General features: G+C 42.8%; 1 protein-coding gene across 3 annotated transcripts; it reads right to left on the reverse strand.

Annotated features, from left to right (window-relative positions):
• Window positions 1-3,522: 3,522 nt before the first annotated feature.
• BROX (BRO1 domain and CAAX motif containing) lies at window positions 3,523-20,883 on the reverse strand. Of its 3 annotated transcripts, none has more exons than XM_068185574.1 (13): window positions 20,525-20,883; window positions 18,918-19,048; window positions 18,171-18,277; window positions 16,571-16,667; window positions 15,151-15,246; window positions 14,431-14,503; window positions 13,999-14,104; window positions 13,361-13,450; window positions 12,560-12,645; window positions 11,160-11,241; window positions 9,996-10,146; window positions 8,405-8,564; window positions 3,523-7,947 (listed from the first exon to the last, which is right to left on the reverse strand). In XM_068185574.1, exons 2-13 carry the CDS (start codon window positions 19,016-19,018, stop codon window positions 7,861-7,863), a joined length of 1,236 nt encoding a protein of 411 aa, XP_068041675.1. In that variant the 5' UTR covers window positions 19,019-19,048; window positions 20,525-20,883; the 3' UTR covers window positions 3,523-7,860. The 3 variants fall into 3 exon arrangements, with proteins under 3 accessions (XP_068041675.1, XP_068041673.1, XP_068041674.1); XM_068185572.1 differs by having other exon boundaries at window positions 20,463-20,883; XM_068185573.1 differs by lacking the exon at window positions 20,525-20,883 and adding an exon at window positions 19,937-20,122.
• Window positions 20,884-21,235: the final 352 nt, after the last annotated feature.

Below are 21,235 nucleotides of genomic sequence, written 5' to 3' on the forward strand. Positions count from 1 at the left end.
TGTGGATTCTTTTTCTGGTCAAATCATTAATACTTAAAAGTTTCTGCAGTTTGAAATACAGGAGCAAGAAAGTCCTTAGTCAGGCTGACTAAACCTAGTGATACATGACTCAAATTTAACAAACCTGTCAAGAATTACTTGATCTTTCTTGGTCCACCCTTTATTAGAATCATCCTGTTCTGTTTTTTCTGCAAGTGCTTTCTGCCACGCTGGTCTAACTGTGAAGTTTGCCCAAACTTCACACCATACCTAACATACCACACACTGATTGCTGTCTACCTGTGTGATAGCCATGGTTTCTGCTGTTTTCATCCACAAAGGCTGCATCTGGGCATGCAAAAGCTCCTTTGTGGGTATTGTAAAATGTACCCTTTGGAAAAAGCTGATGGGCTGACACTATGCAGTGTAGTCTGAATTGTATTGATGGAGTTTATATCATTTGAACAAAAGAAAATAGCTAATTTTACAAATCAAGGGTTTTAAATCCTGGTGATAATCCCTTCAGACACCACCACTAAGTATTAAAAGAAGGAGAAAAAATAGCAAAGTGCCAGCTTTGTTGCTTGAGTAGTGATTGCATTCCAGTTAATCCATCCTTAAATAAGTTAATCAATCATATTAAAATTAAAAAAAAAAAGAAAGAAAGAACTTTAACTTCCTAAGGAAGTAAGTGGTTGCAATTCAAACTGTCCCAAACCAGAGATACAGACTCAACTATGAACTACAGAAACAAGAAGAAAGCTTTAATGTTGAGCTTAAAATCAAGTTAATCTGCGAAGTTGCACCAAACACAGTTCTGTGCCATTCAGCTTGCAATATGATCTGCCACTTTGCAAAGAAAACCTGTAGCCTCTTTTAATTAATCTCAGACTGGCCAGATTTAGCTAATATATTATTCACTTTAAATAATCCCACCATAGGTGGCAGGTTTTGATAGAATAGTTAGTGTATGCAACAGCCATACAGAGATCTGAATTTGGAAAGACCCAAGTCTTGGAGATACATCACCTGTATCCTGTTTGCCAATTTGTCAAACCAAACAAGACAAAAATTGCCAAGTTCCGTGTTTTATCCCACAAATTCACAACTCCATGACTGAGCTCTCCAGACAAAAGGTTCACATCAGCCTCACTTGTGTCATATTAAATATGGTTATGAGAAGACTCACTTGGCGATCTTTGTAAATACCACAGTTCCTGTTTTTGTGACCGTCTCAATTTTTAATACTGATGTTTTCTTGTATGGAGATTTCTTGTCATACTCATGATTTTTTCTAAACATCCACAGCTAAAGCTCCTGTTTCCTGCTGCAGTCCTGATCTGCAGATGCTGCTTGTTTCCCATCATTCAGATGTTGTGTGCACAGGGCACTGCTGTTATGGTTTTACAGAGGACTGTCATGATTTATCCCTGCTTGGCAGCTCAGCACCACACAGCCACTCACTCACTTCCTAGCCCTGGGGGAGAGAACTGGAATGGTAAAACACTGGTGGGTTGATATAAAAGCAGTTTAACTAAATTAAAACAAAACAAAAACCAAAAACAAGTAAATAAAAAAACCAAACCAACATGAGGAAGAGGGAGAAAAGTCCAAACCCAAGAAAAACAACAAACTGATGCCCAGCCCGTTTCTGAGCCAAGTGAGCCTCTACCAGTCTCCATCCCCATGGTTTGATTGCTGAGCATGGCATCATATGCTGTGGGAAATCCCTTTGGTCACTGGGGGGTCAGTGCCCCCACATCCTCCTGTGCACCCCCAGCCCACTGAGGCATGCTGGCAGGGCAGTGTGCAGAGGAGAGAAGCCGTTGGTTCACACTTCCAGCTGCCCAAGACCTCACTGCCCACCTCACAGCCTTTTCCCCGCCGCCATGAGCAGGCAGCTGATGGACACAGCTTTGGCCAGCAGTGTCACTGTCTTGGGGCTGCCTGGAACAGGCTCTGGCCAGCATGAGGGCAGCTGCTACTCACAGAAGCTGCCCCTGCAGCCTTCCCACTTCAAATCCTTGCCATAGAAACCCAGGCCAGGACCCCAGAGAAACCCCACAGAGATGTACACAGCATCTTCTTCCCAAAGGGCAGATGCCCTGGAGAGGCTTCCAGTCACTGGGACAGAGCAGCTGCTGGGACACAGGGCAAGAGACTGTCTGTGTTTGTCAGTGCTCCTGCTCCATGGCTTTGGCAGTGTTCTCGATGGAGGGATAGCTGCTTTCCTGGTCACAGAGCATGCACGGGCTCCTGGATGTCCCCCTGTCAGTAATTACAGAGAAGTTCCACATAAAATGATGTAGAAGGTGTGTGGCAAGCACATTTCTCTCTCTCTCAGGATTTTTCATAGAGGTGCACAGAGAGAAAGAAAGAGAAAACAATTTCTGTTTCTGCTCCTTGTTTTTCCCATGTGGAATGTGCTTGGAGAATTGTTTACCTGGGGTGATTACTTGACTACATTCTGGTGAGGATTGTTTGAGCCTGATGGTCAATCAGATCCACCTGTGTCTGGACTCTCGACAGAGGGTCATGAGTTGCGTTAGAGAGATAGTTAGAACAAGTAGGTTTGTAGTTTGAATATCTTCCTTTATATAGTATATTAATGTATTTTAGCATAGTTATAATAAAGAAATCATTCAGCCTTCTGAACTGGAGTTGGACATCATAGTTTCTTCCCACTAGATTCACCTGCATTTTACTATAGAAGGTGTAACTTGTGACACCTCTTACCATTTTAAAGCTGTGGTGCTGTTCCTGGGTGTGCACCGTCTGTGCTGGGCAGCTGAGTGGAAAAATTGCAGGAAAATGCGAGCTCTGCTGCCCCTTGGTGGCCATCACTCCAGCAGGGTCCTGTGGGAATTTTTTATCCATTCGAGAGGGCTCTGTTGGTGCTGTTATGCAGGTTTTGACGATGTTTGGGGAGAAGGTATTGACTAAACTGTGCTGACAGAAACTGGGGAAGCACAGCCAGCAGACAAGAGGGTCCAGGTGTCACAAGGACAAGGTTCCTAACCTTCAGATTTGAGAGCAACTCAAGGGCAGCCTTACATCCAGGGCCCTCTACAGGGACATTGCAAACGAGTCCTTTTTTGGGAAAGCCAGACAGAAAGATTGGAGGCATGAAACAAAATTAATAAAGACTACCACATGGCTCTGAGAGACAGATGGGACTCCTGGCGACAGCAGCAGATGCATGTCTGGTTCAGATAGGGAAGACTGAGCCTGCTGTGCTAGTGAGGCTTCATCCAGAATATCAGAGAAGTTATTCCCAAATAACCCCGTCACACAGTGTATAGAATATCCCACAATGTCACAGACGTCAGCAAGTACTGAGATTTTGTACAGCTGTAAAAATTCTGCCTAATTACTTTCCTTTTTTAAACAGGACTTTGGGAAGCCCATCTTCTCTCTTCCTGTCCCAGGACTTGACATGCTTCATTGTAGCTACTACTACAGATTAAATTGCAGAAAGTAACATTCAAGACAGAGTCTCTTTCTTGCTACTGTGTGTAAAATTTTAAATAATGAAATAACACATGATACTTGAAGATTGTTTATTTTAAATGGTATTCTGAAATTCATGGCTATATACAAATTTTCAGCTATGAAGCTTAAGATTGCATGGTGACTGTCTTCACAAAGTAAGGCTGCTCAGTCAGTGATCTCAGAGCTGATTCCATTGAAGTGGGATTACTCAGAGTACAGGATGGCTTCCAGAAGCTTGTAATCCATGAAGGCACCAACACCAAAGGAGGGAGGCCTTCCTACATAAAATGCTAATCAAGAGTCCCCTGGGTTGCCATGGGACCTTTGCTGAATTTGAGAACATCAGCAGCAGGGAAAGGTCTGAGTCAAGCCAAGGGTCACTGTGGAAAGGCCTTTACACTGCACTCACAGCCTGGAGACAAGTACACTCTGCAGGGGCTTTTCCATGCCAGTCTTACTCACTGTGCTTTATTCCTCCCTCAGCTGGGCCACTGACAAGAAAAAAACACAGAAGAGGGGGGAAAAAGCAGCTTATGCTACTATGGTAACTTAAGAGTGATCTTTAGAGACAGAAACTTTTTTGGGATAATTAACAGGCATGAACAGGATTTATGTTAATGCTGAAACTTCAATTTAGATACCAGACACAGGGATGGGATGAAATGTTTCACCCCGCAGCCAACAGACAGAAAGTCTTCACCTCTTGGAATTTCCATGGAAGACAGATAAGCTACTGCCTCCTCTCATGTTCAGTACTAAAGGCAGAAATATGCTTCATGAGTTTGTTTTACACACAGACAATTAAAAATACATTTTAGTAATGTTTCCCATTAAAACTTTACCAATAGCACAGTACTGAAATCAGTGCAACAAAATGACAGGAAGAAGTATTTACAAGCATATGGTGTTGTACCAAATTTGCAAGACAAGAAAATTCTAAAGTGCAAAGTTGTCTCTATTCTACACAGACACAGAGATCCATTTTCCTGCTTATTGTACAAATGACTACCATTGTTACAGACACACCACAGATCCATGCTGATCATCCAAGTGACCAAACACCATCCCTAGGCTGATAGGCAAAACTCCTCTACCAGATCCAGTGGGAGGCAGACATCCGCATCCAGGGGGCACATTTAGTCCCTCAGATGTAGGTGTGTCATATGCTGGAAGGAGAGTAACTACTGAAAACTCAGGAACACAAAACATGGAAGAGGCTAATTTAAGTACATGGAGGAGGTGTATTTAAATACATGGAGGGAGGTATTTAAATAGAAATCCTACAAAGAGCTTAATGGTTTGGTTTACAGTAGATTAAAGACAATCACTGCTTTTCTTAAAGCACAAAACAGAAGGCCCAGCACTCCGTATTTTATTCAGCTGCAGTTCTGTCCTGCTTCAGATGGGGCACAAATTTTTAAAGACTATTTACACCAACAAGATTTGCAGGCTAGCCATGAGAGCCTCTAAAACCAGAGAGAGGCCACAAAAACAGGCTCTTGCAGCATTAGAATATTAAAAAGTCACCATTCAAAATACCTCACTCTTAAAAATTACTAAAGGGAGCTGTTAGAGAAGGAACACGGCTGCTGGGTTTCCAGATTCACTGAAAATCCCAATTAATTCACCCATATTCTTAAGCATATTGGACAGTTAATCTATATCCTATTTACAGTAATTCCTGCTACTACCCAACAAAACCAGAAGAGAAAGCTGCTCATTGCCTCACAGCTCTCTCTACTTTGCCAACTAAACAGTCTCCAGCTTCTTATTTTTTGGCAAAACCATCCAATGTTTGCCACAGGATTTCAGTTACAAGTAAAGTTTGTCTTGAAAAGCAACACATGTTAAGTGAATTAATTTGTTCCATTATTCTATTTTTAAACTACTACAACATATTTACTGAAACAGCTATGGCATAAGAGGTTACACAGCTAGGCTTAAGTAATGTCATCATCTGACACAATTCACATGGTTATGCCTCAAACTATTTACAGTGAACTTGATTCAGACAAACCACTCAGTTTGAGAAAGCATCCAAAGAATTCCAAATCCATAAAATAATCTTTCCTACCAAGATGTTTGGGAACGACTTAGTCATTATTTGTTAATTTGATTTTAAGATATTTCTCTACAGGAACCCATCCATGGGTAAAAGCTGCATTGGAAATGAGTCCCAGGACCTACGTGTGCATTAGCAAATGAGGGCAAGTCTGTGCCACAGTTTGTAGCAGATGGAAGGGAAATTGAGGGGAGGAGGGAAAACAGGATCTAGTCTGCACAGAAAGAAAACTAATTCAGTTGAGATGTGTACGTATTGACAAAGAATTCTGAAAAACAATGAGTAGCTAAAAAAAAATGTGATTATGAAACTGAGTTAACTGTATCTTGATCCTTAAAGGGGACAGTCTGAACAAATGATGACTATAGCTGGAATACATTTTTAGAATTAAAATCTATATAAGAAAACTAACTCCACACTCTACTCTGGCAAAACCTAAGCTGGTCTTTTAACAATGCAAGAAGTCTAATGAGTCAGCTGATCAAGTTAGGAAAAGATTTGAGTAACTCTTCATGAAACATATTACAGGTCCCTGTGCAGCACCAAAGAAATGCAGCCATTTCAGGTATGTATTCTTCTTGATACTCATTATCCTCTAGGCCCCTGCAGAACAGAAACTTCTTCCAAAGAAATTCAGCTCAATTTACACTTAGTTTTATGTGCAGAACTGACAGAAAGAAAAATCCATCACAGGAAGCAAGGAGATCTGCATTTGATCAACCCACAGCAGCCAACATTAAAAGTCTCTTTGCCTTTTGCATCAACAAATTTTGTAACTTGGTCCAGTATCTCAGGAAGAATCTTGAGTTCCCTATGAACCTCCTTGGCAGCTTTTGTTCCACAGGCCTTCAAGGAGTTACGTACCTACTCTCTAAGCTCAGTGACACCAAGCCCCATTAAAGATTTTAGAAGCACTGAATTACAGCACAGTGGACGGTGAACAAAAAGTAAAAAGTGAGGAATGTGTTTACAGTTTACATCACAGTAAGTGCATTGGCCATCATGTTTGCTGGAAGGGTGAACATTGCCAGGCTGCTCAGTTTCTTTCTCAGGCCAAGAGAAGTGCAGCAACTGGTACCCAGGGATAGCAAGGCTCTCACTTCAACACGTGCATCATATGCTTTTGCATTTGCAGCAAATCAGAAAGATGTTTTTGTTGTCAAGGGTGTTTTGCAGTGCTCAGCACTAAAGAATGCTGTCACATTTTCCACAGCAGGCAGAAATGGAAGCAGCAAGTTCTACAAAATCCTTTCTTTCTCAGCCTTGACTGGGCTTGGCTTCTGGCAACTCTTCTTCAGAAAGAGCTGATTTCAGTGCAATACTGCAAATGCTGAGAAGCAGCACTGTTTACACAGGGCATAAAGGAAATCTAGAGCTTGGCTTCCCAGCTGTGCCATCAACTCTTCAGCTTGTCTTTCCTCCCTGCTCTCCTGACAGCTTCTTACAGACACCACCTAGATGGAAACACAGCAACTTACTTCCAAATCCATTACCTTAGCATGACAGCTTCAGGAATTTCAGTGCCAGGAGATTAGAACTGTCTGCAGCCTTCAAACCTAACAAAGCTTTGAAGATTCAAAAACTCTGAATGAATGACACAGGGATGCTTTGCTTTTAAGCACTTCCATATTGCTTGCTGCGTCACTTTCAGATACACTTTGATATGAAAGGATGTGGATTAAAGGACAGACAAAGCTAAGGTTCATTACTACAAATTCTGATATAAAAACCCTAATCTATAGAGGAAAGAACAGAGACTAATAGTTTCAGAACATAAATTGTGCTCCTGTTATGCAGAACATGAGGTTTCCCAAGTTCTGTGCAAGTCCTGTGAAATACAACAGGACTGTTACAAACCAAACCCAGTTCTTCCCTCACTACAATTAGGTGAATTCAAACACAACAGGGTGTTAAGCCTGAATGACAAAACTTGAATAAATATAACTGTTCATGCAAACTTCTGTTTGCAGAATTGGACATGATATAGCATATAAGGTAATGGAAAAACCCTTAAGCATTACAATCATGATACTTCCTTTGCTATTTGTGGGTAAAACTAAACCCACAAAAAGAAACTCCCTAGAGGCACAATAGGGACATTTAAGCCCACTCATTCTATGATATCCCACTGAAACCAAAAATAACTCAGATATAAATAGACTCCTAGAAATCCACCACATTCTTAAGCAAGATAGACACACGTTAACAAAAGTAAATTAAATTAGTCTTCAAAATGAAAAGAGGGGAATCAAAAAAAGGAGATCAGAACTAAAGCCCCAGAGTCCTATGAATAGAGTTTCAAAGTGAATTCAAAGCACTTATGGCATTTAAGAAATCTGGCATCCACTATCTTTTTGAGGCTTTATATCTGGTTCCTTCAAAGGTTTTACATCTTCATCTGGTTTTGCTTTAGCCTGCAAACAAGAAGAAAAAAAAAAACCCAGCTAAATACCTCAAGTACAAACCACTGTGTCTGCACAGTATTTATGCACAACTAACTTTACATGTTATAATCTAATAGTCCCCTCTCTTTTCAAAACTGAAAACTTTGAGTAAGCCCCAAGCAAGAGGGAAAAGACAACTGTTCTCTGTTTCAGCATCTTTCAATGAATCGTTTTCTAAAAAATAATCTTTCTCTAGCATGCTGTAATGTTACAGGACTTGGTAAAAAATTAGCTGATTTTCCAGAAGCTGGCAGTGTGACAGCGGTTAATTGACTTGCCCCTGACACAACAGAAGCATGAGCTTAGGCTGTAGCCTTGTGTCTGCTTCCTACACTGAGCTGGGGAATGTTACGGAAGAGTCAAACTAACTCTGTATGATACACAGAATAAAGCCAGAGGGAAAGAACAGCACATGGGATTATCTTACAGTGTCCTCCTTTGGCCTCTTGGTGAGATCAAATGCTGCAACTGTTTCAGGAGTCCAGTGTGCGTTCAAAGCAGGAAACTCAAAAGGAACAGGCTCTACTAAGCCATAGTTTGCTTTCAATTCCAGCTGGGGAGCCTCTGCTGGCACCTTCTGGAAATAGCTGGAACAGAATGCAGAAATGTATTTAAAATACAGTGCACCATGTCTGCAAGTCTTGTTTGCAATTCTAAACAAAACAATCGAGGTTTTCACAGGGGCAAGCACTGCTGCTCTCTTCCATTTCATTAAGGCACTGCCTAACACGCATTCTGCCAGCAAGAACAAGAACAAAAGCAACTCCTTCCTAGTATTGTTGTTTGTTCCCTAATTATGTGGTGGGTTTTCTCCTACTTAATAACCATTATTCCCAGTACTTCAATAAGAAGAGCATCTTTTGTCTAAAAAAGCCCTTCAAAATACAAATGAGGATTTAAAGTACTTTCCAAAGATGAAGAGGACAGTTCTTTTCCTAAACAGTCCTAATGTGCCATGACGGCACATAATGTGGATGATGGCAACACAACAGCCCCCCAAAGACTGGCTACAGGGCAAAGCCTGACTCGGGGTGTCCCTCTGCCCTTGGCAAGCCAGCAGTGGCTCACACACTGACACACTCTGCCTCACTTCCTGTGCTGCAAAGAGCTCTCCCAAAACAGCCACTGCTTTCTCTTTTCAAGTTTTGTTCTAGAGGGACACAGATGTGTTGAAACCTCCAGTATGCTGTTGTGGTAAGCTCTGACAATGTGTATTTGAACCAAAGCAGAGCGGAGCATTTCTCTTCCTATAAGCAGTTCACTTTGATGTACTTGACCATCCTTTCCATTTAGTCAGTTCCCCTATTATGCAGATCTTTAAATATCATAAAAATGGAAATAACAAACCTATTATGGAACACTAAATTGTAATAGGAGAGAAGGGGAGAAATAAATGAGCAAAAGAACTCTAAAGACAAACTAATCTTGATTATATTCAAGTGAAATAAAAACTTGGTATTTCCAAACCATTTTTGGAAGGACATTAATGAACAGAAATCCCTATTAACAATATTAACTATACTTGGACTAGTAAAGCTCCTAGCACCCTAAGCATGATCTTCATTGAAGGCAGCACCATGTTTTGACTTCCCTGCTTGCAAAGCAGAATCACCTACTGGTCTTCTCCATTTCCCCCTCTGTCCTCTTTTCCCTACTAGATCCCAGGAGACAGGAAGACAGCACTAGAGCAACACAGCAACTTCAGCAGATTTTGTCCTGTGCAGAAGGAAAAGTAACTATGTGGCTGAGGAATGAGGGAAGAAAACTGCTCAACCTCTCCAGGTGTCAGTCCAGCCCACTCTGCTGAACTGGCACAGGACACAGAGTGGGACAGCACAGACCCACTGCAAATCTGCCAAGAGAAAACTATAGAATTGCAAATTTATCTACAAGTTACATGCCATGCCCTAAAGGAATGTAACTACTGGAGAGTAAAATTTACCATCCCATCCTGAAATAAATGCAAATGAGGTAGTAACACTTCATGCAGAGTGCTGTACCAACCATGAATTACTTACATAAATCCATTCTCTCTCTGGCATTTTTCTAATGTGCTCTTAATCAAACTTCCTAATTTCCTAAAGAAAAGATGTCCAGAAGGTTTGGCAGTAGTTCCAGGCCCTTTGCTTTCTCCATATTCTTTGCACAATGCTTCAGCCTTGGCAAAAACTTTGCAAGAAAGAAAGGAAACAAAAATTATTTACATGACCCTCTTGAATCATGGTTCTGCTCTACAGTGCTTCAGTCTTAGAAGACACCTGAATCCAGTCAGGCCTCTTTCTTCTTAGAAACAAAACCAAACCAGCTCAAAGACAGCCAAGATTTACTGCATCCAACAAGTGAGTAGGAACAGGAAAAGAAAAAGATAGCTTTCTGGGTGGGAAGATGCAGGAAAGCATTCTTTTGTGTGGGGTAAAATGCACCAATAAGCCCAAGAACTGTGCAACATGGTAGGGAAAAACAGAGGGTATGAAGGTGTCCACACACAGCTGATGCCCCGAACCAAACAACAATAACTGATAAGGAGTGGGAGAAGAAGCACTCTTCTCTGAACAGCAGAGCAGTATTTGTTTTACTCCAAGAAATCCAACTTAGTTTGCACTTAATAATTTTTTAATTTATTTTTAAAACTGAGATAAAAGTTTCCACTTTGAAGATCTGAGCATTTTTATACATTGCAGTAAAGTTATGCAGTGGCAGGCCAGGGGTAGAAATAGCTTTGAAGAGAGAAGACTAGGCAGAAGACCTTGAACTACTGCAAACGTGCCTGAATATACCTTTCAAATGAACAGAAAAGAAGTTACTGAAACTGTTTAAAAATAAACAAGCATGATCTAGATTTACTATTTAACCTCCAAAGCAGAAATGGCTGCACTACTCTAACATAGACCAGAAAACAGGATGACCAGATCATTGGTTTTTACACTGTGTATTGCAGGCAGCTCAAAGCCAGTCTTTAAGCCAGGCTAAGAAGTGAAGATGAAAATTTTCTGCAGAAATGTTATGAAGGACTGTATTTGGTAAGACAAAAAAAAAAAAAAAAATCACTCTTTTCAAAAGTGTGCTGGATTTCCATCAGGTGACAAATTAAATCTTTATGGGAGAGCAGATTAACACATTACAGCAAAACAGAACAGGCATGACATCATCAGACCCTGTACTCCAGTCTCAACCACACTTACATTTTTCTGATTCCTGCAGAGATCTGATTGCTTCTCCACATTTATCACTTGCCAGCAAAGTCTGGCCATGGTAACAGTATGCCTGATGGGAGAGGACGAAATCATTACCAACATCACTGGGCACTTCCAGCACCAATCCACTTCTCCTGCTCCCTACAGCAGCTGCAGCTCTTTGAAACTGCCATTCCCTGCAGGTAGTTGACAGCTGGAGAATGCAAGTCAAAGCAGCATTCACTGAGCCATTAATGCACTTCAACATTAACACTGTGAACCAGAACCACTAACACTTGGTTTGAACTGAGCTGTCTCAGCTCTAGCCAAGAGTAACTAAGCTGCACAAAGCTGTTTGACCTGAAGCACCGGCACACAGACCAGCCCAACTCTAACTGTAGCAGTGTGCAGCATCAAGCCCCAGCACAGAGAGACAATGAACCCCAGGCAAGTTTACAAAGCTAAGACTGAAAACTAAAACTACCTGAACTATTCAAAAACTCCATCTGCGACAAACATCACTGAATCTGGAAGAGATGAGGTGTTCTGCTGTCTGAGATATTTTGTCATAGTCCAAATACCTTTTCCACCCCCAAAAAGTCCCATTCCTTCACACCTGTGCTTGAAGGTGGTATTGTATTACAGTGAGAACTGAATTGCCTATGTTCTATTACCAGGAGCTGAGTTTAACTAATAAATACAACAGGTGAAGGAACAATCCCATCAACTAATGCCCACCTTGCCCCCCTTCCTTTAGTGTCTGTTCTAACAGTACAAATCTATCTAAATCTACCACTGCCCAGATCACTCAAATTTAAAAAAAGGAGAAGTACACAACTCTGACCTTCTCTCACCTCTCAAACCTGCTAATAAGGCAAGCAGATTTTAGCTACAGGTTCAGCCTAAGAGAAAGACAATTATGTAAACTGCTTAGCTTGGGCCTTTTGTGCAGGATAAAAAAGACAAATTACAGGCTGTGGCAGGTTACAAGACACAGTAAATTGAGCAGCTGAGGATCTCAAGGGCACTGCAGTACTTGCTAGGAGATCCATCAGGCAAAGAGGGACAGCTCTTGGAATGGAACCTTTTGGTACTTGATGCAGTTTCTTTCAGGGCCTTCATAAAGATGCTCAGCTCTGAACTGTGCCTAGGATCAGACTGTGATGTAGATAACAGAGAGCACCATTATGCTCAACCTGAATGGCTTCAATTAAAGATCTGTGATCACAACAAATCCACACTGCTGCAATTTCATCTGGCTCCACAAAAACAGTTCAAATGTCACTGACACTGCACAATTCCTCTTCACAGTATGCAAAGAAAGCCAAGGCAATACTTGGCCCCCATTCCCTATGCAGCCCTTGGCAGACAGACAACGAGCTGTGACTGCTGCCACCCAAAATACTTACGTAGGCCATATAGAAACAGCTCTTCAAGTTTAAGTACTTCCTCCATTTACCTGCATAGATTGGATCCAAACTGGATAATGTTTGATCTGTGAACACATATGTAAAGTTATTCTTAAGACATTTCCAAAAAGAAAAATCCCAAACACATTAAAAACCAGAATTCTTAAACTTAGCAATAGATCATACTCTAAAGTATCCAGAAACAAGGGACAAAAATTCCTCCTGCAAAAGCACAGGAAAACCATGAAAATCCCCAAAAATATGTAGCTATCATGCAGTTGTCCCTAGAATCCCTGAAACTGCTGCCCACTAACTGTGGATGGCTATTTCTTTAAGTATGTTTAGGCAGCATTTCAAAGCTTGTTCCTAGTTTACTTTCCAGTAGTGACTCCCATACTCCTGCACTTCTCCCACTTGCCTCAGTAGTCCCAGAGATCATTTTATTCTTCTGGAAGGTGGCACATAATGAACCCACTCCACTCTCCATTCTCTGCATCATGATCTGCTATCCAAATGCAACTGGAACACACTCCACTGACATCAGGCCATTTGTCTGCTGCTAGTCTGTCTTCCTTCACTAATGTTTCCTACCATCAGCTATAGAACAAGATTCCCACAAAACCAAAAAGCCTTATCAAAACACATGCTGATAACTGAAGCCTTAAATGTGCAAAATAGAAGCTAAATACACACTCCATATCCACTGAGAACAGCATTAATATTGCAATTTATGGGAGGGTGAAGTGTATCTGGCAAGAGTGCATAAGCCAAGTCACTAAGGACACAGAACAAGACACTCACCAGCTTTTTGGTAGAAGTTGGCTGTTTCATAAGCAAGAGCAGCTATTAGGCCTGGATTGTGTTTTAGCTCAATAGCCCGAGCAATTGTCACTGAAAAATAGTTCCACACCATGGTTTAAGTTTAATTGAAATGTCCCATCACATCAAATCAGCAGAGGCATTTAGGGTTTTAAAACCCCTGCATGAACAGAAAATAGATGTGCAGTCAAGCAAACAGCAGAACAAAGACAGATTGTTTCTTGGATAGAATGATTCCAATTTAATAGAAAAACTGAAGGAACTTTAGCCTTAAGATTAGCTAATAAACAGAAGCGGCACATATTTTAAAGTAAAGGAACTGGGAGTTTCTGTTAGGTAAGCATGGTGGTGAAAGGAAAACGTAAGAAAAGGAGTAGTGCCCCACACAAGTTCTTCCAAAGTGAAAGATATTCCCTATTACAATTTTAATATCAGACTGATTTTTTGTATTTTCCTTCTATAATTGTAATGTAATTTTCTTTAAAAGCAACTCGCCCCATTATGCCACAGTACTTCAGGAGAATAAAAAACCCACAGCCTTGCTGCCAAACAGAATTCATGAGACAGCAGTGATCCACAGTGTCATTTCCCACACCCAACCAATGTATATTTGAAGATACCTTCTTGAGCTTCAGCTTGACACTGTATGATGTAGGAGTCTATGAGTCGAGCTTCTAAATCTCTTCCCTTTTCCACAGGTGTAATTAATTTTGGAATGTGACTTTCCTAAATACAGAGCAAGTCTCAGAGTTAGTTTAGGCCTAATACCAGTGAAAAACAAGTGCCTCATTCCTAAATGGATGGGACATACTGAGTGAAGGTCCCAAGACAGCACTGTAGACATGATATGGGCAAACAGACAAACCACTCTTCCAGTGCCACTGGGAATGAGTTGCAGGGATTGAGTGGTACCACAACATATTAATACCCTTCTGTTTCCTGCATCATTCAGGTGCTCTCAGGTATGTGTGTATAGCAAACGCCTCTCTAAGACAAAAGGTCAAGTATTTGGAGACACCTCGAAGAACAGACAGCAAAGAAAGTCCGTCTACCTTCAGGTGTTTAAAAATCCCAGCTGCTATCTTTAGGCTGCGGTGAACATCTTTTGCTTCATCTTCTGTTATACTGAGAAAATAGAATGAATCAGTAAAATTATAGTTAGAAAGGGACTCTTAAGTGTCATTTAGTGTCACCTCCTGCTTTGGGGCACCACATTTGGCAACAGCAAATCAGGTCAGTTATGGCTTTGTCTAGATGTATCTTAAATCCTTCAAGAAACAAGAGCCCACTAATTCCCTACGTGATCTGTCCCATGGATGTGCTACCCTCAGAGTAAAGGAGTTTCTTAGAGTGTCCAATCATGAAATAATCATACAGAACTCACTTGAAAAAAATGAAATGTAAGATCCTGTGATAACTCTCAAGTAAAAGGCAACCTCAGTGTTAGAAGCCAAGGATTTAGAAGTCTGTAGGGTTAAATGTCAGCAGAGCTGTGATTTTAAGAATCTCTTTTGTACCTGGACATTTAGAGGGGGACTGATGAAGGGTTTAGTGACAACTGACACTTTCTCTGTATCACAGTCATGTGGTACTACTGCACTCAGTTTACAGAGGCAAGAAGGGATTGAAGTGCTCGTGTGTAAAGACCAACTGCCTCCTGGAACTCCTCTGTCTGAGCTGGACATTTTCTATAGCCAGCAACCCCCAGAAGCTGCTAAATCTTTGGTGGAGTATTGCTGCAGCAGAATTGTTAAGAAAAGAAAACCACTTACTCTTCTTTTCCAGCGAGTCTTGATGCATATTTTGTGTACCATAGAGCTACATTAAATCCCATGGAAACCAGTTCAAACACTGCATCCTGCTGGGCACTAAAGAAAGACAGACAAAAACCCCTCAAAAACTTAATGCATTCAGTTTTGTTCTCACATCTCTCTCTGATAGTTCACATAGCAAAAGACAACATTTCTCTCCATAAACCATTTTTCATTTAAGATGTCAACAATTTCCAATTCTGAACCTCCTACTTGCTGAACTGCCTAAGAGAGACTTGCATTTTTTTACTTATTTCCTTTAAGAACTCATAATTAGAATCTCCCACATTTAGATGCCCATCCTTCCCTTTTGGGAACTTTTATTTTAAAACTGTAACTTGAGCTTTGTTTAGCTTTGGGTGTGGCTGACATTTTTGCATCTCTTTTTTTTTTTTTTTTTTTTTTTTTTAATTGCACATTTTGTGGAAAACTTTGCCCTGGAATGTCCACTTTAAAGTTGTACTGCTAAATTAATAAGTCAGAGTCTGTTATAACTCTCTCAAATGAATGTTATTGTGATTATTTATGTAACTGCAGACAAACAGCACGTGCAAATAGCAGGAAATTTCAAAAGCTAAAAACAGAGTCTTTGAAAAGACTGAACTTGCAATCACAAGCTCAGTTTAGCTTAGGAACTAGCAAACCTTTTAAAAAGAAAGATATGGGAGTGGGAAGACTAATGCTGGCACAAGTACAAGTGTGTATGACCGTGAGAAAATTAGAAGAAAGTCCTAATCAACAGATTTTCTTCCATGGGGAATTAAAGCTTTGAGGAGGTCAAGCACTTCTAGCTAAAGCTTGACAAATTTGTAGGCATGATTATACAACACAATTACCTCCAACAGCAAGAGACAAGTGAATAATTCAGAAGGTTACAGATCTGTATTCCTCCTGGAAACAGAAGATTTGTTTGTTTGAACCAAGAGGACATGTACTCGGAGCTTTAGAGAACAAGAACAAAATCAGATCTTCAGCAACACTGGGACCTCCAAACACACAGAAGTTCCTGGTCAAACAATAGTGCCAAATGAAGTTTTAAACTGCAGTGAGCTTTGTTTCCATGCTCAACTCACTAATAGCCTCAAGGCTCTTCTTTGTACTGCAACTGCAGGTTCAGTTTGTAGATCAACTGAGACCCAATGGATACTTCTAGCATTATTGTGCATTCTTACAGCTTTATATAAAGGCCACGCACACTTCAGAACACTTAACACAGTACAGAAGTTACCAAAAACACAGCAACACCTTTTTAGAAACTACCTTGTGTTCAAGACCTTGCTGTATTTCTGTTTCCCTTCAGGCCTGTGCTGGCACAGGTGCGTGTGTATAACAGAGCAGCAGAGAGCGGCTGCACATTCCGCACCCAGAAAAGCACACACACCTCGGGACTTGTCCTTGTAATGTGTCTGTCCACTTGAAATTCTGAATGTACCTCAACTTGCACTCTTGGGAAGAGTCATCCAGTGAAAGGATAAAACCTATGGAATAATAAAACAGGCAAACTCAAAGTAGGAAACAGAAATGAGTAATGAAGGAGATGGATCAACATGAATACAGATATAAATAAAGGAATGTTTCTTGCTGAACCCCTCAAAACCCCATGTTACTTCCTGGGGTTTTTATTCCTCAGTATATTGAGAACAAAATGTGGAAAAAACCAACTGGCTACTCCAGGAAACTGCTTGCCTAGCATGTTACCAACTCAATTCTGAGAATCTTGCCTGCTCAAGGAAAACCTGGCAGATGTCTGCATGTCCCATATGGTGACAAGTTGGGAGTGGGACTGGCCCAGGTACAGGATGGCTGAGGTTGTTCAAGGTGAGTGGCTGTCTCAGCCACCATAGTGGCAACCAGGAAATTCCAGGAAAAGCTGCCTGGTCAACAGGGAGAGGGAAAAGGGCTTCTAAGCATGGGCTGAACTAGTCATCATCTATCTCCAGGGCTACAGGAAACTGGTTCTTTATGTCCAGTAGCCCAGGAAACAGCAGTTAGTGGGATGAAGCTCATGCTATGGGATGTTCAAATCCTAGCATATGTAGACCTAGGAATTTTTTAGGGACGCTAAAGAAGGGCCTTGGTCTGATCAGGTCTTACAGACTGTCAAGAGCTTGCCAAAGCAGCTACTGGGGCTACACCTGTCAGTGTGTCACATGTTTATAAAATCAGAAAATACTTGTTCCTTTCACATGCAGAAGATTTTAGTGCCCAAGCATATTTTCCTGAAGAAATTCTCCAAATCTTGACTGTTTCAACAGGGATTCTTATCTGACCTTTAGATGTGACATTAGCCTACAACCTCCCAGAAGCTCACTAAACCAACATTTACTTCCCACAGACTGAAAGATCCCACTTTCCACAAATCAGCTGATTCCTGAAAACTCAGTCCTAAGAAACCTGGCCAAGCACCTGACTGCTAAGAGACGGTTACCCAAATATAGGCAGAAGGAAGGTTTCAAAGGAATGTGTCAGCACAGCTGAAATCTACCATCTACTGAAAATGCAGATACCATGCTAATGAGCACCTACATATACACACACCTAAGACAAGCAGCAGTAGAAGGACAACTTGCAACAAGTTTATGGTTTAGTATTAGACAAGCCAGCAGTTTACACTGAATAGTAAATGATATCAACTAATTAATAGACTCAATTTGTACTTAGGGATCAACTCACCACCACCTAAAAGACAGACACATGTTTTCTCCTCCAACAGGAAGCAGAATGAGGTTAAAGGCAGGAGGGCAGGGCTGCCAGCACTTAGTACTGGCAGGGTCACAAAGGACACTGAAACTTAGAGAAGAGGCCTGGTGAGCAGCTAGCACTGGTATCAAGCACAGAACCCATGAAGATACTCTCCTTCCTGAGAAGTGCAAAGCTTCTTTACAGGAGATCAGCACAATTAACAATTCTGAGAAGTGCCATTAAAATTGAACTGATACTTCTCTTGATTAATTATTAGTACTGCTAATAAATCTCCCTACCTTGCAGGAGTGAGAAGTACAAGTCAGCTGCATTCTTCAACATTTCTGGATTACAACTCGAGTCTGTAAACAGCTCCAACAGCCGTGTTCTAGATAACCGCAAGTCACTAAATGAGAGGAGAAAAAACAAAAGAAAAGAAAAACATACGAAATCTTATTTTAAAATGTACTAATACAGAAAAATCCTCCTTTCTCCTCTGGATACATATGACTGGACACACAGCAGTGGATAATCAGTACTCAATCTAATGTTCTAGCACTAACTAAAATAACTGTGCCTTTACCTACCAAGAGGTTGGGTGCACAGAGAGGAAAGGGAAGTAACAAGCAGGAACATTCTTCAACATTAGAATGGGATGATGAGATGAAGAGATAAGAACAGATCTGCAAAATAGGCTGAGATCCCTTTTCATTATATTCCTATCCACAACAGAACAGTCAGGCCCTATCCACTTATGGAAATTAAGCAATCTTTTGCAGAGGAATGCACAGTCATCAGAAAGACAATGAAGTGTTTAGTCTTTTGCCTCTGCATTGTTGTAATTGGCCTTGCTGTGCACTCAGAGACAAGAAAACTGGAGAATTCATTCTCTGTAAGCAAGTGTTCAGTGCTAGCAGTGTCTTACTGCCTCCCTGCCTACACATCTCTAGTAATCTTCCGCTCAAAAACTGAAGAGCAACCATTACATTTAAGGATGTCCCCCAAACTGTAAGAGGCAGAGTAAAGCCAGTCCCAAGTACACTTACTTGCAAACCTTTGTTGCAGGTGGAGTGGTGGCTACCCCATAATAATTAAATGAAACAGGAGCTGTAGCCTTCAGAGGGTTGCGATGGAACCAGTGGGTCATTTTCTTCCTGTAATGCTGTTTATGCCAAACCTACGGAGTGGAAAGGAAAGAACAGCTGCAGGAACAGGTACAACTGAGGTGCTGCACATGTCCTGCTCCTCTGCTCACAAAAAGATATTCCAAATGTAAACAAGTAGGCAGGAAATTAATTTGAAATTAATTTTTTTCCCATTTGAAATGCCAAGCTTCCATATGCCTTGTGCTCATCATCCATGTGCTTCGTGTGAGAATTGCACTCTCTTGAAATATAAATGCTTTCTGAGGCAACTATTTTAAGTTAGGCAAAAAGCTACCACCTACTTTGCTCTATGTGAGCATACACATTGCTAGGAAAAAAACCTCCACATTTGTTACCTCGTGCATAAGGCTGAACATATCTGTAAATTACTTGAGAAATAGCTCAGAATTATAGAATCAATTGGGTTGGAAAAGACCCTGAGATTACTGAGCCCAACCTCTGTGAGAACACTACCATGTCAACTAACCATGGCACTGAGTGACATGTCCAGCCTTTCCTTAAACACCTCCAGGGATGGAGGTGGGTGACTCCACCACCTCCCTGGGCAGCTCATTCCAATGTTTAACAACCCCTTCTGTGAAGAAATTCTTCCTAATGCAAAACCTGAACCTCCCCTGGCACAGCCTGAGGCCACTTCCTCTCATCCTGTCACTTGATACCTGGAAGAAGAGGCTGATCCCCAACTTGCCACAACCATCTTTCAGGGAGTTGTAAGGAGTGATAAGGTCACCCCTGAGCCTCCTTCCTCTTTTCCAGGCTAAATCTCAATTCACTGAAATCATTATACTGTGTCTGGTCCATCTGTGAATAACTTGTATTTGGGAGCCTTTGGTATAAACGAAGCTGCAACCACAAACCCTGACTGAAAACATGGATCTATTTACACACGTGTATCAGACCTGGAAGACTGAGAGAGCAGAGATAAACCCAACTGTCTCTTTTCTTTCACTTCAATTTCAGCAGCCAAATATAACACAAGCATTGCAGTGAGTTTTACAACGGCAGTGTGGGGTGATAGAACATAATGGGCACATCCTGTACATGGGAGGGCCCTACTAGACAAAAGGTCACCATGAGGACAGAGAAACTGAGAGGCAAGCTGTGTGCTCTCCATCTTCAAAGGCTTTCCAGACCCCACGGGACAAAGCCGCGAGGCCCTGGAGTGACCTCGGAGCTGTCCCTGCTGTGAGCAGGACGCGGGACCGGAGACCCGCCAGGACCTCCATCATCCCTGGTCCTTTTGGAATCCCTTCAGTTCATCCCTAGAAACACATTCTGCAGTTTTGCTCAAACAAACAAACAAACAAACAAAAGTAAAACAGACACAAGAAGGTCAGCCAGCACTGATTCCCCGACACTGCCCAGACCCTCCTGACCGAGCAGGGGGCTCGTTCATCGCGTCGGCACTTATCGCGCCGTGCTTACCGTGCCGGCACCTCCCGGGGTCTGTCCGTCAGGCCAGCGGCCGTCGCGCCGTGCCCACCCACCCGCGCAGCGCTGCTGTCCCCGCGGTGTCACGGCCCAGCCCGGGACGGTCCCTCAGAGGATCCCGAGGCCGCAGGACCCCGGCCCGGCCCCGCCGCTCCCGGCGGTGCGTCACGCGCCCGCCGCCGCAGGCAGCGCCAGCCGAGAGCCGATGGCACCTTCCCATCGCGGCCGATCGCATCGACCCCACCGCTCGCCCTCCTCCCCACCGGAGTCCCCGGGCCGCCGCCGCCAACAACAGCCCCGCGGGTGTCGGGCGTCCCCCCGGGACAGCGGCCGCTGGCACGACCGGGGCCCACAGTCCTCCCGTGAGAAGGACCGCCAGACGCCACCAACACCGGCGGGAGCGGGGACGCCAGCAAACCAGCAGCGGCACCTGCCCTCCCGGAGGGGCGAGAGCCGCCTGCGGTGCTGCAGGGGGGCGCCGTGGCTTACCTGGGGGCGGGCCTGCGGCGGCGGCACGACCGGGAGCGGAGGGAGGAGCGGAGGGAGGAGCGGACGGAGGAGCGGAGGGAGGAGCGGAGGGAGGAGCGGAGGGAGGAGCGGAGGGAGGAGCGGAGCGGCTCCTCCCGGGCCCCGCCCATGCGCACGTGACCGGCGCCATGACAGGTACCGGGGCGGAAGTGGCGCTCTCGCCTCGGTAGCAATGGCGCGGGCGGGCGCGGTCGGCACCGCCTCCCTGGCTGGGCGGTGCGGGCGGGAGGCGCCGCCGC

This window comes from Anomalospiza imberbis, chromosome 3 (genome assembly GCF_031753505.1).
Source record: "Anomalospiza imberbis isolate Cuckoo-Finch-1a 21T00152 chromosome 3, ASM3175350v1, whole genome shotgun sequence".
Lineage (NCBI taxonomy): Eukaryota > Metazoa > Chordata > Aves > Passeriformes > Viduidae > Anomalospiza > Anomalospiza imberbis.

Coding starts and splice junctions, on each gene's coding strand:
- BROX (XM_068185574.1), bottom strand. CDS start 19,018: ATGACCCACTGGTTCCATCGCAACCCTCTGAAGGCTACAGCTCCTGTT. Junction 18,278..18,917: donor CCTGCAACAAAGGTTTGCAA/GTAAGTGTACTT, acceptor CCTCTCATTTAG/TGACTTGCGGTTATCTAGAA. Junction 12,646..13,360: donor CAACTTCTACCAAAAAGCTG/GTGAGTGTCTTG, acceptor ATGTGTTCACAG/ATCAAACATTATCCAGTTTG.